The 15,069-nt window shown below is 39.7% G+C and overlaps 1 protein-coding gene across 8 annotated transcripts in view; it reads left to right on the forward strand.

Annotated features, from left to right (window-relative positions):
- Positions 1 to 15,069, forward strand: part of Dcaf1 (DDB1 and CUL4 associated factor 1) — a 72,109-nt gene that overhangs the window by 25,089 nt on the left and 31,951 nt on the right. For all 8 annotated transcript variants that reach the window (XR_004111392.1, XR_004111390.1, XR_004111391.1 and 5 more), the window contains exons 7-12: positions 1,402 to 1,911; positions 2,209 to 2,310; positions 6,940 to 7,098; positions 9,984 to 10,163; positions 11,346 to 11,555; positions 14,762 to 14,931. Coding sequence is in view for 5 of the 8 variants with exons in the window: in XM_031343667.1 (XP_031199527.1) it covers positions 1,402 to 1,911; positions 2,209 to 2,310; positions 6,940 to 7,098; positions 9,984 to 10,163; positions 11,346 to 11,555; positions 14,762 to 14,931 (1,331 nt within the window). In the remaining 3 variants the exon portion in view is untranslated. The remainder of the gene's footprint in view (positions 1 to 1,401; positions 1,912 to 2,208; positions 2,311 to 6,939; positions 7,099 to 9,983; positions 10,164 to 11,345; positions 11,556 to 14,761; positions 14,932 to 15,069) is intronic.

A 15,069-nucleotide genomic window follows, 5' to 3' on the forward strand; every position in this document is an offset into this window, starting at 1 on the left:
TCTCGATGATGACCCGGGCCGCCTTCTTCACAGTCTTGGTGCGAACGCGGCCCATGATGGCGGGTCTCAGTAAAAGAGGAAGAGGCGACTTTTTGGTTTTTTGAGACAGGGTTTCTCTGTGTAACCTGGGCTGTCCTGGAACTCACTCTGTAGACTAGGCTGGCCTTGAACTCAGAAATCCACCTGCCTCTGCCTCCCAAGTGCTGGGATTAAAGGTGTGCGCCACCACCACCTGGCTCAAAAGACTTTTAGTGAGTGTTCAGATCTGTACTACTTGAATGGATTGTTGACTTTATTATTCCGTTATTATTAATGAAAGAGTAATTCATTAGTAACAATGGATTATTTTGCTAGACTCATTATTAGTTTACTCACTAAAATTACCTTCCATTTAGCTGCTACTATAAATTTTAAAGAAATGCAATTCAGGTTGAATTCTAGATCCAAACCCCTTGTGTTTATTTGAGACAGGGTCTCTCTGTTCATCTGTGTAGTCCAGGCTGTCTTGGAACTTGCTTTACAGATCAGGCTAACCTTGAATTTAGAGATCCGCCTGCCTCTGCTTCTTGAATGCTGGGATTAAAAGGCATGTGCTACCACTGTTGGGCTTTAAACCCCTTCTCTTTAACGTAGAACTGTAGTATCACTCTACTGCTTTGCTATTCTATTTGTTTGTCGAGAAAAATTTGTTTAAAAACATTTTCCTTCTGGGTAGCCCAGGCTGGCTTCAGACTGCAGCAGTCCTGCTTCAATTTCCCAAGTGTTGGAGTTGCAGGCCTACATCACTGCACTTAAGTAACAGAGTACCACTTTTTAGGTTTGGTTCCAAACATAAGTACTTAAAAGATTTAAAGAGGAAAATCTGGAAATTAGATTATGCAATTGCTAGTGACCTATAATGTATATTTGGTAAGTTTTTGAAATCTTCAGTTTTGATTTTCAAAGGCAATTATAAAAAAGAGTCTATAAATATATCTAGCTCCTGCCTTTTTAGGTGTGATGGATAGTTCAGGCTACCTTGGCCCAAAACAGACCAGTTGTAAATGGTGTATTCTATATGCAAACCTTCTGGTTTGGATTTTCTGGGAAAAAATACATGTATTTTAAACTTGACTTTAGCTGTAGCTTATTTTATCAAATTATAGGAATCAAATCAACATTTATCAAATCTTTACTATTTCCAGGTATTGAGCTAACTGCATGAGTATTGAGTTTTCTTTAATAGAAAATAATGTATAATAGGCTGTTTATGATGGCATGTGCCTACAAATCTTAGCATTTTTGAGGCAAAGACAGGAGTAAGATTCTACCTCATAAAACAAGAAAACTTATTTACTAAGATAAACTAAAATGTAAACTAAAATTCAGAATAAATATTTTTTTCTCAAATATTGTTGCTAGGTGGCAATAGTGCTTAGAAGACTGAGGGAGCTCCAGCTTCAAGAAGTGGCTTTGCGGCAGGACAGTAAGCGTCCTAGTCCACGGAAGCTCTCTTCGGAACCCCTTTTGCCTCTGGATGAGGAAGCTGTGGATATGGACTATGGTGACATGGCAGTAGATGTTGTGGATGGAGAGCAAGAAGCTTCTAGAGATATGGAGATCTCCTTTCGCCTTGATTCAAGTCACAAGACCAGTAGTAGAGTGAATTCAGCAACAAAACCTGAGGAAGGAGGATTAAAGAAAAACAAGTCAGCAAGGCATGGTGACAGAGAGAGTTTTAGGAAGGCCAAGCACAAGTTGGGCTTCTCGTCCTCTGATCCAGACCGTGTGTTTGTTGAGCTGTCTAATAGCAGCTGGTCAGAAATGTCCCCCTGGGTGATCGGCACCAATTATACTCTCTATCCTATGACTCCTGCTATTGAGCAGAGACTTATTCTTCAGTATTTGACCCCCCTAGGAGAGTATCAGGAGGTAAGTTAGTGGGATAAGGTACTGTTTGTCATTTTGGGACAATTAAATTTACATCTGGGCATTTTATGACTGTACCTTCCTCTCAGACACAGTAACTCTACTCCAGAAAGGTCTTCATCTCAAATTAATAAGGTCTTATGCACTCCTGATTTTGTTTGATCAGAGTGTATTCATACAAACCTGATTGTGAACATATTTTTAGGTGGATGTTTAATTTCTTTTAATATTCTTCCTCCATAAAGTACAGAGAACGTGAAAAAGCCAAAATTTAAGACTTTTTATTGTTCCTCATTTCAGTTACTTCCCATATTCATGCAACTTGGATCAAGAGAATTGATGATGTTTTATATTGATCTGAAACAGACTAATGACGTCCTGCTTACTTTTGAGGCACTCAAGGTAAAGTCACTATTTTATTAGTACTGATGTTTATGAAACTCAGATTCAGTGCGCTTAGTATAGTAGTACCAGTCAGCTGTCTGTGATTTTTTTTTTTTTTTTTTCCCAGCACTTGAAAGTATAGTGTCTCTGAAGAACTGGTTTCATTTATTTATTTTTGAGACAGAGTCTTAGTCTGTGGCACAGGTTAGCATAGAACTCCTGTCTAGATCTGGTTGGCCTAGAGCTTACACCACACTCATGCCTCACCCTCTTTGATATTAGGATTACATGTGTGAGCTAGTATATGCCTGGCTTTAAATTTTCAACTTTAGTTAATTTTAATTAGGTGAATCCACATGTCACCAGTGTCTGCTGTCTCAGTTTCATTCAGTCCCTAGACATTTTAAGATTTGGATGAGATCAAACAGAATTTGAGTCGTATGTCGGATGGTGTATATGTGTTGTCTATGTGTCTATTTCTGTCTGTTTGCACTCAGTGGTTATACCATTAATAGTGTAATGGCACTCACTGGAAGTCAGAGCTGTGCCTGGTGGTCCAGAAATACTACATTCATTTACAACATTGATTTTCAACAAGATGCAGTTAGAGAGTGGCTTTGGATGTTTACTCGATCTCTTTTGAATTATAATGGGTATAATCATTTATCTTTCTATAGAAAGCTATATATAAAAGGGACAAAAGATAATGAAGTATGTATGAACAGAGAAAAACTCAGATCCTTAAAAGCAAAATTTGACGTAGAGAGGTGGCTCAGCAGTTAAAACTACAAAGTTTGAGGGGCTGGAGAGATGATAGCTCACCAGTTGAGAGCACTTCTTAAGGTCCTGAGTTCAAATCCCAGCAACCACATGGCTCACAACCATATGTAATGAGATCTGATGCCTTCTTCTAGAGTATCTGAAAACAGCTACAGTCTGTTTACATATAATAAATAAATAAATCTTAAAAAAATAACAAAAAAAGCAAAACAAAAAAAACCAAACTACCAAGTTTGACCAGGTGGAGGTGGAGGTGGTGTGTGTCTTTAATCCCAATACTTGGGAGGCTGAGGCAGATGGATCTCTGTGAGTTCGAGGCTAGCCTAGTCTACAGAGTGAGTTCCAGGACAGCCAGGGCTACACAGAGAAACCCTGTCTTGAAAAACTCAAACCAAGTCAGACAAAAACAAGTTTGGTTTCTGGCACCCAGAGTTGGCAGCTTTTAACTCCAGCTCCAGGTTAAATGACGGCCTCCTTGGGCACCCACATAATACCTTGAATACATATTCATTCTCTCATTTGCTTGAGTAAAAACATACACCCAGGCATGCACCCACACATGCACATGTGTGCATAGAATCTGTGTGTGAGTTGGGTGGTGATGCACACTTTTAATCCCAGCAACACAGTCTACACAGAGAAACCCTGTCTCGGGGAGAAAGATTGATGGATTGATCAATCTATCTGCCTATTCTTTCTGTCTGTCTCTGGGTTTATCATATTGTTCAAAAGAAAGATAACAAGTTCTGTAAAAGAAGGAGCAGGTATTAAATCTAATAGGAACAAAATAGACTAAAAGAAACTTGAGGCTGGGTATGCTAGTCCATACTATTAATATTAGTACTCAGAAGGCAGAAGCAGGCAAATCTGAATTTGAGGTCAGCTTGTTTACATAGCAAGTTCCAGGACAAGATAGTATTAAAAAAGAAAGGAAACAGACAGGATCTGCCCATAGGGTGAGGTGAAGTGGGCTTGTAGGTGGTAAGGTCCCAAGTAAAATTAGTTTGTTTTAAAAAAGATTTATTTATTTATTAATTTAGTATGTATTCAGTGGTCTGCATTCAGTGGTCCAGAAGAGGGCGTCCGATCTCATTATAGGTGGCTGGGAATTGAACTCAGGACCTTTGGAAGAGCAGCCAGTACTCTTAATCTCTGAGCCATCTCTCCAGCCCTAAATTTAGGTTTCTTTTTTTTTTTTTTTAAAGACTTATTTATTTATTATATGTAAGTACACTGTAGCTGTCTTCAGACACTCCAGAAGAGGGTGTCAGATCTCATTACGGGTGGTTGTGAGCCACCATGTGGTTGCTGGGATTTGAACTCATAACCTTCCAAAGAGCAGTCGGTGCTCTTCCCTGCTGAGCCATCTCACCAGCCCCTAAATTTAGGTTTCTTGATAAATGTTAAGCCTGCTTATTTTGTTTCTACATCTATTTTGATGGTGATTGTCATGATGGCATGGTATAATGTGAGAAAACCGTGTGGTCTAATTTACTGCAAACATCCTTAGTTTAGGTGCTTCTTGAGGCACAAAGTGGGAGGAAGAATGGTAGAGGCGTGTGTGACAGGAAGGAAGGAAGGAAGGGATTTTTGAGTTTTATGTAAGACAGTCCAGTTCTAGGTGTTGAGAACTTCTGAAGAGGGTATGTACCTGTTAATGATGCATTGACCTTAGCCTTCCACGTCTGTAATTATAAATCTGTATTGTCTCTTCTGGAAACGGGGGTGGGGGGGCTCTAGTTCTCCTGAGGCCCTGTGTTCAGAAATAGGAAGAATCCTCACACTTTTGTTGTACATTACATCTTTAAAGTTACACAGATCATTCCACTCTGAGAGGCTGTAGGAATTGAGCAGGAGATAAAACTTAAAAATTTATCTGGATGTGGCAGTTTATTCTTAGAATCCCAGTTCTGGGGAGGCAGGGACAGTGGGTTCAAGGACAGCATCTAGGGGCATTAAAATGGCTGGCAGGTAAGGCATGTGTTACCAAGCCTGATGACTTGAGTTTGATTTCTGGGAACCACATCATAGATGGAGAACCAATTCCTGCAGTTTGTACTCTGACCTTTATACATAACACCACAGCCGCTCACATGATAAGTAAATATAATGAAATATCTACAAATATGAAGTTTTAATATTTTGAAATGCATTCTGATACATCAGAATCCTACCACTTTTGATACTTTGCTTAAAGTTGTTCTTGGGAGTCTAATTCCAGCATGGTAGAGGCCAGTGTGGGACACACATAAGGAAATCTTGTTCCAAAAAGTTTTTTTTTATTGTTTGGGGCTATATTGAAAAGAAAACATTTTGGACTTTATAAAGTCAGTGACTGAACTTGGATTAGAACACTGAGCTGATTATATGTGAAAAAATAAATTGGGAAGGTTAGCAAAAGTCAGGTTCTAATGAAATGATTGTAAAATTGTGCCATTGTTTAGAGCCAGGATCATCATCACCCTTTGCGTCTGTGGGGTACTAGGAATTAACCTAGGCCTTGAGAATGCTGTGCAAGTACTCTACTTGGAACCTGTGTTCTTCAGCTCTTTTTTCATTTTTGAGACAGGGTCACACTAAGTCCCTAGGCTGGCCATGAAGTGTGGCTCTCCTGTCTCAGCCCACTAAATTGTTGAGATTAGGCCAGCACTCCTACATGTAGTTTGCTTTTGTTTGTTTGACTTTTTTTTTTAATGGAAGATGTAGCAGTAGGCAGTTAATGCTGTTCACATCAACCTGGCAGTAGTGGCAGTGAGCTTTCCTCGCTACCCACCCCATTGTTCTTGGTTCCCAAAAGAAAGACACATACATGCAACCTTATATTTTAGTGTACCTTAAGCAGCTCGATGGCTGGGCCACTCCAAACCTCCATGTGGCTAGCATACTGTCCCATTCTGTATTCCTGAATTATTATTTACTAAAACCTATATTCTATCCTGACCACCCCGGACCCAGGCCTGCAGCCCTCCTGGGCCATGAACCCCAACTCTTACATGTTGACTGTCTCTCTGTCCTACACTTTTCAGGCCTGCTCTTTTTTCCCTGCTCTTTCCCTGCTCTTCTCTTGGTCCCCTTGCCCTCAAATCCTAAAGTCCCACCTCTTGTCTCCCTGCCCAGCCATTGGCTGCCAGCAACTTCATTTACCAATCAGAACCAACTGGAGGTAGGGACCCTTAGCATCTTACATGCAGATTCTTGTGCAATTTTGAGAACCCAGTTAACATAATACAATGTTAGACCAAACCCACAACAGAAGAGTTTATTTTGCTTATAGTTTGAAGGGATAAAATACAGTCCTTCATATGGGGAAGGCAAGGCAAGGCATAGCTCCATGGTAGCAGGAATATATAGCTGTGACTTTTCATCTCTTCGCATCTGCAAAAGAAGGAGTAGAAACTTAACAAAACAAAACAAAAAAACCCCAAAAATCCCCAAACCAGGTTTATTGTTTTACTGCATACCCTACAATGGTGGGCAGTAACAAGAATACTACAGGCGGCCCCATTTCTTGTTTTCTACCTGCATAAAAACCTTTGGTTTACTGAGGGTGTAGCTTGTTGGTACAGGTCATGTTTAGCAAGGCCCTGGCTGGGTTCTATTCCTATCCTTCCTCCCTATCCCGACAGGTCTTTGAAAGATGAATACTTTTTGAATTAGGAAAGAAAGAGGGATGTTGTAGAATTTTAAACCTTTCTTATTCTTTCACTTGCACTCCTTTTTCCTTTTTCCTATTTATTTTCCCTTCACTCTAGCTTTTCTTCTGTGAGATGCTGGTTTTCTACTCACATGACTTTATAGCAGCTTAATATTAAGAAAATTTGTGATATTTTTGATTATTTCACTGTAACATGTGTCCTTATTGTTTAGCACCTAGCATCTCTCCTGCTCCATAACAAATTTGCCACAGAATTTGTTGCACATGGTGGAGTACAGAAGTTACTGGAAATTCCTCGTCCTTCTATGGCTGCAACCGGTGTGTCCATGTGCTTGTATTACCTGTCCTACAACCAGGATGCTATGGAAAGAGTAAGTCTAGTCCATTCAGGGGAAGAGGATGGAATTTGATGGGGACCATCTCTTTAAAACAGCACATTCACAAAACAATGTTTGAATAAGATGAATAGTTGAAAAGATGAAATTCTTGTGAAAGACATGAGCTGTGTGAATATATAGTCTTCATAAAATATCCTAAAATGTACAATTATTTAGAAAAATTTCTGACTACTGAGAAGCTGCAGGACAGATGTTCTACAAGCTTTATTTGCTTTCTGTGATTTTTGTGGCATTAGGATTAGTAGCCAGGCACTTTTCATTCTTCTTTCAGTAGAGCTATATTATATTTTAAGTTAATTAATTGTAGAAGCAGGTGATGCTTTATATATGTTAAATAATTTGCCATGGATCATGAACTAAATCTACATGCTCTCATTCTTAGTTTGAGTCTTTTGTTTTTCATTAAATCTGCCATGTTTGTTACTATGTTTTAAAAAAGTGAGTGGGTTGTACATATATATATATATTTGTTTTGTTTTTTGTTTTTTTTGTTTTTTTGTTTTTTTGTTTTTTCGAGACAGGGTTTCTCCGTGTAGCCTTGGCTGTCCTGGAACTCACTCTGTAGACCAGGCTGGCCTCGAACTCAGAAATCTGCCTGCCTCTGCCTCCCAAGTGCTGGGAAAAGCTGACCTGTCCTTTCTTTAAAATTTTTTTTATTTTGATGGTTGTGAGCCACTATGTGGTTGCTGGGAATTGAACTCAGGACCTATGGAAGAGCAGTCAGTGCTTTTAACCACTGAGACATCTTTCCAGCCCCTGGGTTGTACATTTGAAAAGCAATGGTTCCCCTGAGTCTCTTGGAGAGAGCTTATTATTTTCTGTATCACATTTTGTACAATATATAACTCTGTGTGTGTGTGTGTGTGTGTGTGTGTGTGTGTGTGTGTGTGTGTAAAAGTATAACTCTGGCTGGCCTGAGTCACTCTGAGGCCTGAGAGGCTATCCTCAAACTCAGAGATTCTCCTACCTCTGCCTTCCAAGTGCTGGAAGTAAAGGCCTGTGCCACCATTGCCCAGCAGCTCAGCCACTTTTAAGAATGTTTGTGCTGGGCATGTTGGCATACACCTTTAATCCTTGCATCTGGCTTAGTATATTACTTTTTCTCTTTTTTTTTTTTTTGGTTTTTCGAGACAGGGTTTCTCTGTATAACCCTGCTTGTCCTAGAACTCACTCTGTAGACCAGGCTGGCCTCGAACTCAGAAATCTGTCTGCCTCTGCCTCCTAAGTGCTGGGATTAAAGGCGTGCGCCACCACTGCCTGGCCAGGATTTTTTTTTTTAAATTTATTTTATTTATATAAATACAGTGTAGCTGTCTTCAAACACACCAGAAGAGGGCATCAGATCCTATTAAAGATGATTGTGAGCCACAATGTGGCTGCTGGGAATTGAACTCGAGACCTTTGGAAGAGCAATCAATATTCTTAACCACTGAGCCATTTCTCCAGGCCCTCCCACCCCCCCCTTTTTTAAAAAAGATTTACTTAAGAAAAAAATTCAGATACAAATACAAAAAAATTTATTTATTTTATGTATATGAGTACACTGTAGCTGTCTTCAGACACACCAGAAGAGGGCATTAGATCCCATTACAGATGGTTGTGAGCCACTATGTGGTTGCTGAGAATTGAACCCAGGACCTCTGGAAAACAGTCAGCTTTAACTGCTGAGCCATCTCTCCAGCCCTAGTATATTACTTTTTAAGTAAAGCTGATGGTTGTTTTGAGTATTGTCTTTGTTCATTTCTTAAGATAAATATAGTTAAAATTTTACTTTTTGTGAATAGTAAACTAATTATATGCACAAAGTTAATTGTGGCTAAAATACAGAAAAAAACTACTAAACAAACCTAGGGAATGTTTTACAGCTGATTGTTTAACAGGAAGCATGCTAATGAGTCAGTGGAGCAGCAGACACTGTACTACTAGACTCAGTATCAGTCATAGTCTCAGGACACTCCCCCAATTCCCTTCTCAGTGTTTTCTTTTTTTCCAAGACAGAGTTTCTCTGTATAGTCCTAGTTGTTCTAGAACTTGCTTTATAGATCAGGCTGACCTTGAATTCAGAGACCCACCTGCTTCTGCTTTTTGAGTACTAGGATTAAAGGCCTGTGTCACTACTGCCTAACAGCTTAGCCACTTTTTTTTTTTAAAGATTTATTTATTTTATTTATATGAGTACAGTGTAGCTGCTGTCTTTGGACAGGCTACTTCGGATCCCATTACAGGTGGTTATGAGCCACTAGGTGGTTGCTAGGAATTGAACTCAGGACCTCTGGAAGAGCAGTCAGTTCTCTTAACAGCTGAACCATCTCTCCAGCCCAAGCTCAGCCACTTTTAAGAATGTCCTTGCTGGGTATGGTGACATAATCCTTTAATTCTTGTGCTTGGGAGGCAGAAGCATATGGATTTCTGTGTTTGAGACCAGTCTGGTCTACAGAGTGAGTTCCAGGACAGCCAGGGCCACCAAGTGAGACTGTATTTCAAAGGAAAAAAAACTCTTTAACTTCTTAACTTCTATGAGCCTCTTTATAATTGTTAAGCAGGATTTAGTATTTACTGTATAAATACTAACATAGTATATAAGTTTATATAGTGTATAACTATTTAGTATATAAATACTCACTATGTAGAGTTATTTAGAAGCATTCAATGATGATTTTTTTGGCCCTAAGTAAGTATAGGTTGTACTCAATTAAATGTTGGGTTTTTTTTTTTAGGTTTCGAACAAATTTTCTAGAATTGACTTAGAGTGATCACTGTATTCTGTAAACATTTCTATCTACACTGAATTTTTTATCCCTTATCAAAGATACCTTTGCCCCAAATGTTAAAATGTATTTATATTTTATTTTTTGCAGGTTTGCATGCACCCTCACAATGTGCTCTCTGATGTGGTGAACTATACCCTGTGGTTGATGGAGTGCTCTCATGCTTCAGGATGTTGCCATGCTACTATGTTTTTCTCAATTTGTTTCTCATTCCGGGCTGTTTTGGAGCTCTTTGACCGTTATGATGGTCTTCGTCGTCTGGTGAACTTGGTGAGGCTCTTCCATCGTCTCTTCAGTTAGCTGTAGGTCCTACTTGTTTAGGTTATTCAGAAAGACAATTTCATAGAAGATAAGAAATTTCTCTTTGGTTGTTTGAATATAGATCTCATGTAGCCCAATCTGGTCTTAACTGTGTAGGCCAAAGATGACTTTGAACTACCTCTCTTGCCTCCAGTTCCCAGTGCAGGGATCGCAGGTATGTGCAGTGCAAGGATCACTGCACATACCTGGAAGAACATTCCTGATTGGCATTTTTGGGTGGCCCTCATATAAATTAATTTTTTTCTCCTTTATGAGTTTTTATTACTTTCTCTCCTCTGGTCCTTTGGTGCTGAAGATTGAATCCAGGGCCTCTTGCACATTCACGGTACCACTGAACTGTTCCACTCAGCCCTGCTCTCTTTCTTGTGTCTTTGGTGGTTGGAGGATTTCCCGTGCCATTGTAGCCACTCCCCTTGACATAGTAATTTTGTTTTTTGTTTTTTTGTTTTGTTTTGTTTTTTGTTTTTTGTTTTTTCGAGACAGAGTTTCTCTGTGTAACCGTGGCTGTCCTGGAACTCACTGTGTAGACCAGGCTGGCCTCGAACTCAGAAATCCGCCTGCCTCTGCCTCCCAAGTGCTGGGATTAAAGGCGTGCGCCACCACCTCCCGACGACATAGTAATTTTGTGGGAGGGTTGTGATAACCTTAATTTTTCTCTTACTTTTTTGAAATTGTGTCAATTTTTCTTGCTCTTGTTTCCCAAGTGTTGGGAGCTGGCACCTAGTTGTGGGCTAGCACACAGTGTACCTGGTTAATTTTGATCTTTTCGAATGGCAACAATTTTAGACTATTGAAGCTCACTATTCTCTTTCATTTAGATTTTTGAGAGTTTCTCTGTAGCTTGTTAGCCTTGAATTTCTTCTGTAGATTTGCTGGCCTGGAGATTAGTGCTTTCCTGCCTCAGTTTCTCAAATGCTGGGTTACAACGATATGCCTCATTCTCTGTTTATACCTTAATACAATTAGAAGCTCAATTGTTTGTTTATTTGTTTCATATGACTGTTAGCATGTTGTATATGGATATACTTTGGTATTTGTCAGTACTGTTGAACAGAAACATTTACCAAAATCTTTTTACTTTTCTGTGTGTTCTTTCTGCTCTTTTGCAATCTTATACCTGTTTACTAATAGATCAGTACTTTGGAGATTTTAAATTTGGAAGACCAGGGTGCACTTTTGAGTGATGATGAAATATTTGCTAGTCGCCAAACAGGAAAACATACCTGCATGGCCCTGCGCAAGTATTTTGAGGCTCACCTGGCCATTAAATTGGAACAAGTCAAGCAGTCACTTCAGAGGACTGAGGGTGGTATTCTTGTTCACCCCCAACCTCCATACAAGGTAAGAGGATAATAATTTATTTATGTGTTTAATTTTATTTTTGAGTATGGTGATATCATTCCTGTGATAAAACACCATGACCAAAACAGCTTGGGAGAAAAGGGCTTTTTTGGCTTATGCTTCCATATAAGTGTTGATTATCATAGGAAGTCAGGAGTCTGGAGGTCCAAGCTGGTATAGGCCATGGAGGGATGGTGCTCTCTGACTTCAGTCTGGAGATTGATGGGCTGAGGTTCTCTTTTGCCATAATCTGATGTATTCTTTCTCTCATTTGTTTTAGAAGTTTTCCACTTGAATAGATGAAACATGTGGTAGGTTTCTTACCTATTTCATGCCTGGAAACACCATGACTGACTAGCTAGTACTAACGGTCTATATAAGTCATACTATGGTAAAAATCCCTGTGCCTATGCTGTTTACTATAGGTCAGGCCATTATGGACTTTACTTTGTCTGTGCTATCCATTACAGTAACTATGGTCACCTTGCCTTTGGCAATTACGTGCTGTCACCTGGCCCTGCTACTTTGAGGTTCAGTAAAACCCATTGGATTTAATTCATCCAACTGAGCAGCACTATCTCCAACCCTAAGGCCGGGCCTAAGGAAAGGGGTGACAGCAGAGCCATATAGATGTGCTGGTGCCCCTCTCACCATTTTGTGTCCTATAGGATTGTGATAGGCCTGTCTTCTGGGCCTTCCCATTGTGTGAAGGATTTGGTTTTAGATAAACCTTGAGAATCTGAGGGGTCAAAGTTCCCAGTCTCACTAGAGTCCTCTCTTACACTCCATCCCAAGTTATACAGTACCATTCTTTACCAATTAATGCTCTTACTTTAACACTCTCAGAGGCTGGGACTCGATTTTTTTCTGTAGTTCAGCCAGTCTAATAATAAGGGCTTTTGTTTGATTTTACACAACCTGAGCTCGTTGGCTGCCGGAGAGAAGATTCTCTTCCAAGGCACACTTCAAACCCTTTAGACTGTTCATTTACATCTGGACTGGTCAGTTTTTTATCACTGAGTTAATTGACCTTCACTATAGTCTGAGATGCTGGAAGTTGGTTAATTTTATCACTGAGCTCAATCCTACCCTTTGTTAATTTATTCAGAGATGCTAGGAGCAACCAAGCATCATCATCATTTTCCTTCCCTTACATTTTTCAAAAAGTGCTGAAAGACACACCCCCCTCCCCCTTTCCTGAAACAGAGTTGCTCTGGCCATCCTGAAACTTTCTGGGTAGACCAGGCTAGCCTGGAACTCACAGACTCACACTTCCTCTGCTTCTGGAGTGCTGGGTTTAAAGGTGTGCACCACCACTGGCTTGTTTAAAGTTTTATATACAGAGTTACCAAATCCATTGCCTCTCACAGTTGGTGAATCAGGATAATCAAATGCTTTTGCCTCCTTAAGTTTGTAATTACATCACACCACGGTCTTTCAACACTCTCTGAGCTTCCAGGAGATGCTTTAGTAACTTGAGGGGCTTCACTAATTGTAGATGTTAACAAATTGGAAAGCCTATTCCAGGTACTTAGAAAGTTCAGTTTATACTTGCTATAGAACCACTTCTGATGCTAAAGTCTGTAGTCTGGGTTCTCTAGAAGAATAGAATTTATAGAGTGAAAATATACCACTACACCCTCTCCCTATGGGGATTTATTAGGATGGCTTATAGGCTGTGGTCCAGTTAGTTCAACAGTGGTTGTCTACCAACAGAAGGTCTAAGATTCCAGTAGTTGTTCAATTCATGAGGCTGGATACCTCAGCTAGTCTTCAGTATATGACAGAAGTAGGTTGTAATGCCAGTGAAGGAATGGAGCAAGCAGGTAGAACAAAAGCTTCCTTTTTCCATGTCCTTTCTATAAGGACAGGAGGTGCGGCCCAGATGAAATGTGGATTTTACCACTTCAAAAGATCTGGATTAATGATGTATCTTCCTATCCTAAAAGATCCAGATTAAAAATGGGTCTTTCTACTTCAAATGATTTAATTAAAAAAGAAAAAAAATCTTATAGGTGTACCCAGCTGATTTGGTTTTAGTTAGTTCCAGATGTAGTTAAGATGACAACCAAGAATAGCCACCACACAGGGTCTTTATAATGTAGATCAGAACTCATAGAGAATTATCTGCTTCTGCCTCCCAAGTGTTGGAATTAAAGGCATGTACCACACGCCCAGATAATCTTAGAGAGGGAGAGGAAGTGTGTGTGTGCGTGCGTGCGTGCGTGCGTGCGTGCGTGCGTGCGCATGAGAGAGGGGAGAGGGAGAGAGAGAGAGAGAAGAGGAGGAAGAAGGAGAGAGAGAGAGAGAAGAGAGGGAGAAGGGAAGGAGAGAGAGATATCAAAACAAGGCCCTCACACATGCCTGGTAAGTGCTGTAAAACTTTACATTCTGACTCCACATGTAGTCTTAAAAGTTAGTATTACTTGAAGCAGCTTCAGGTCTGAAATCCACATGGAGACAAGTGTCATGTATACATTTTTGCATTTTTACCTGCCCTGTACAATTGAAAGTAGAGGGAATAGATGAATTTCAGGGACCTTTGTTTTTATTTGAGTCATTACTTCTCCAGCACACTAGAACTGAAGGATGGATTGAGCTATGAGTGAAACCTCTTGCTTTTGTGAAAAGTGCTAAGCACTGTACAGAATTTCTTTTTGGAAAGGATGTTTCCATATATCTAGCTCTCTGTCAGTTTGTAATTTATTTGATAGGTTTAGGATCAAGAATAGTGTCTGCATCTTTCAAAATCACAAGTTGAAGAGACACCTGTTTATGTGGTGCTACTTTCTCTTTAACTTTCATAAATATACACAAATTAACTTTTCATAATTTTTTTTTTATTATGTGTGCTGTTAGAAATAAAGGACTAAGAGTTATGTAGCAGTGCTTTACATAGGGACTTACTGACTCTAGAATTGTAGAAATTGAAAGCTATTATCAAAAGTTTTTGTCAAGGCTGGAGAATGGCTCAGCAGTTAAGAGCACTGATTGCTCTTCCGAAGGTCCCGAGTTCAAATCCCAGCAACCACATAGTGGCTCACACCCATCTGTAGTGAGACCTGATGCCCTCTTCTGGTGTGTCTGAAGACAGCGGCAGTGTACTTACAAATAATAAATAAACAAAAATCTTTAAAAAAAAGTTTTTGGCAGGCATAGAGTAAGTATCAGGTGATATAATTATGTATCATAACTTCTTCTTATAGGCATGCTCATATACTCATGAGCAGATTGTGGAAATGATGGAGTTTTTGATAGAATATGGCCCAGCTCAGCTATATTGGGAACCTGCTGAAGTCTTCCTCAAGCTTTCCTGTGTGCAGCTTTTACTGCAGCTTATTTCCATCGCTTGCAATTGGAAGACCTATTATGCAAGGTAGGACTAAAGGTTTTACACGAAGTTCATAAGGCATAACATAATGTGTGTGTAACAAGCTATTGTTGGATTGAAGTTTTATATTTGACTTTGAGAAGAAAGTAGAATAAGTATGAGAGAGAGTGATTTTTTTTATTT

This window comes from Mastomys coucha, unplaced genomic scaffold (assembly GCF_008632895.1).
Source record: "Mastomys coucha isolate ucsf_1 unplaced genomic scaffold, UCSF_Mcou_1 pScaffold23, whole genome shotgun sequence".
In the NCBI taxonomy this organism is placed as follows: Eukaryota; Metazoa; Chordata; class Mammalia; order Rodentia; family Muridae; genus Mastomys; species Mastomys coucha.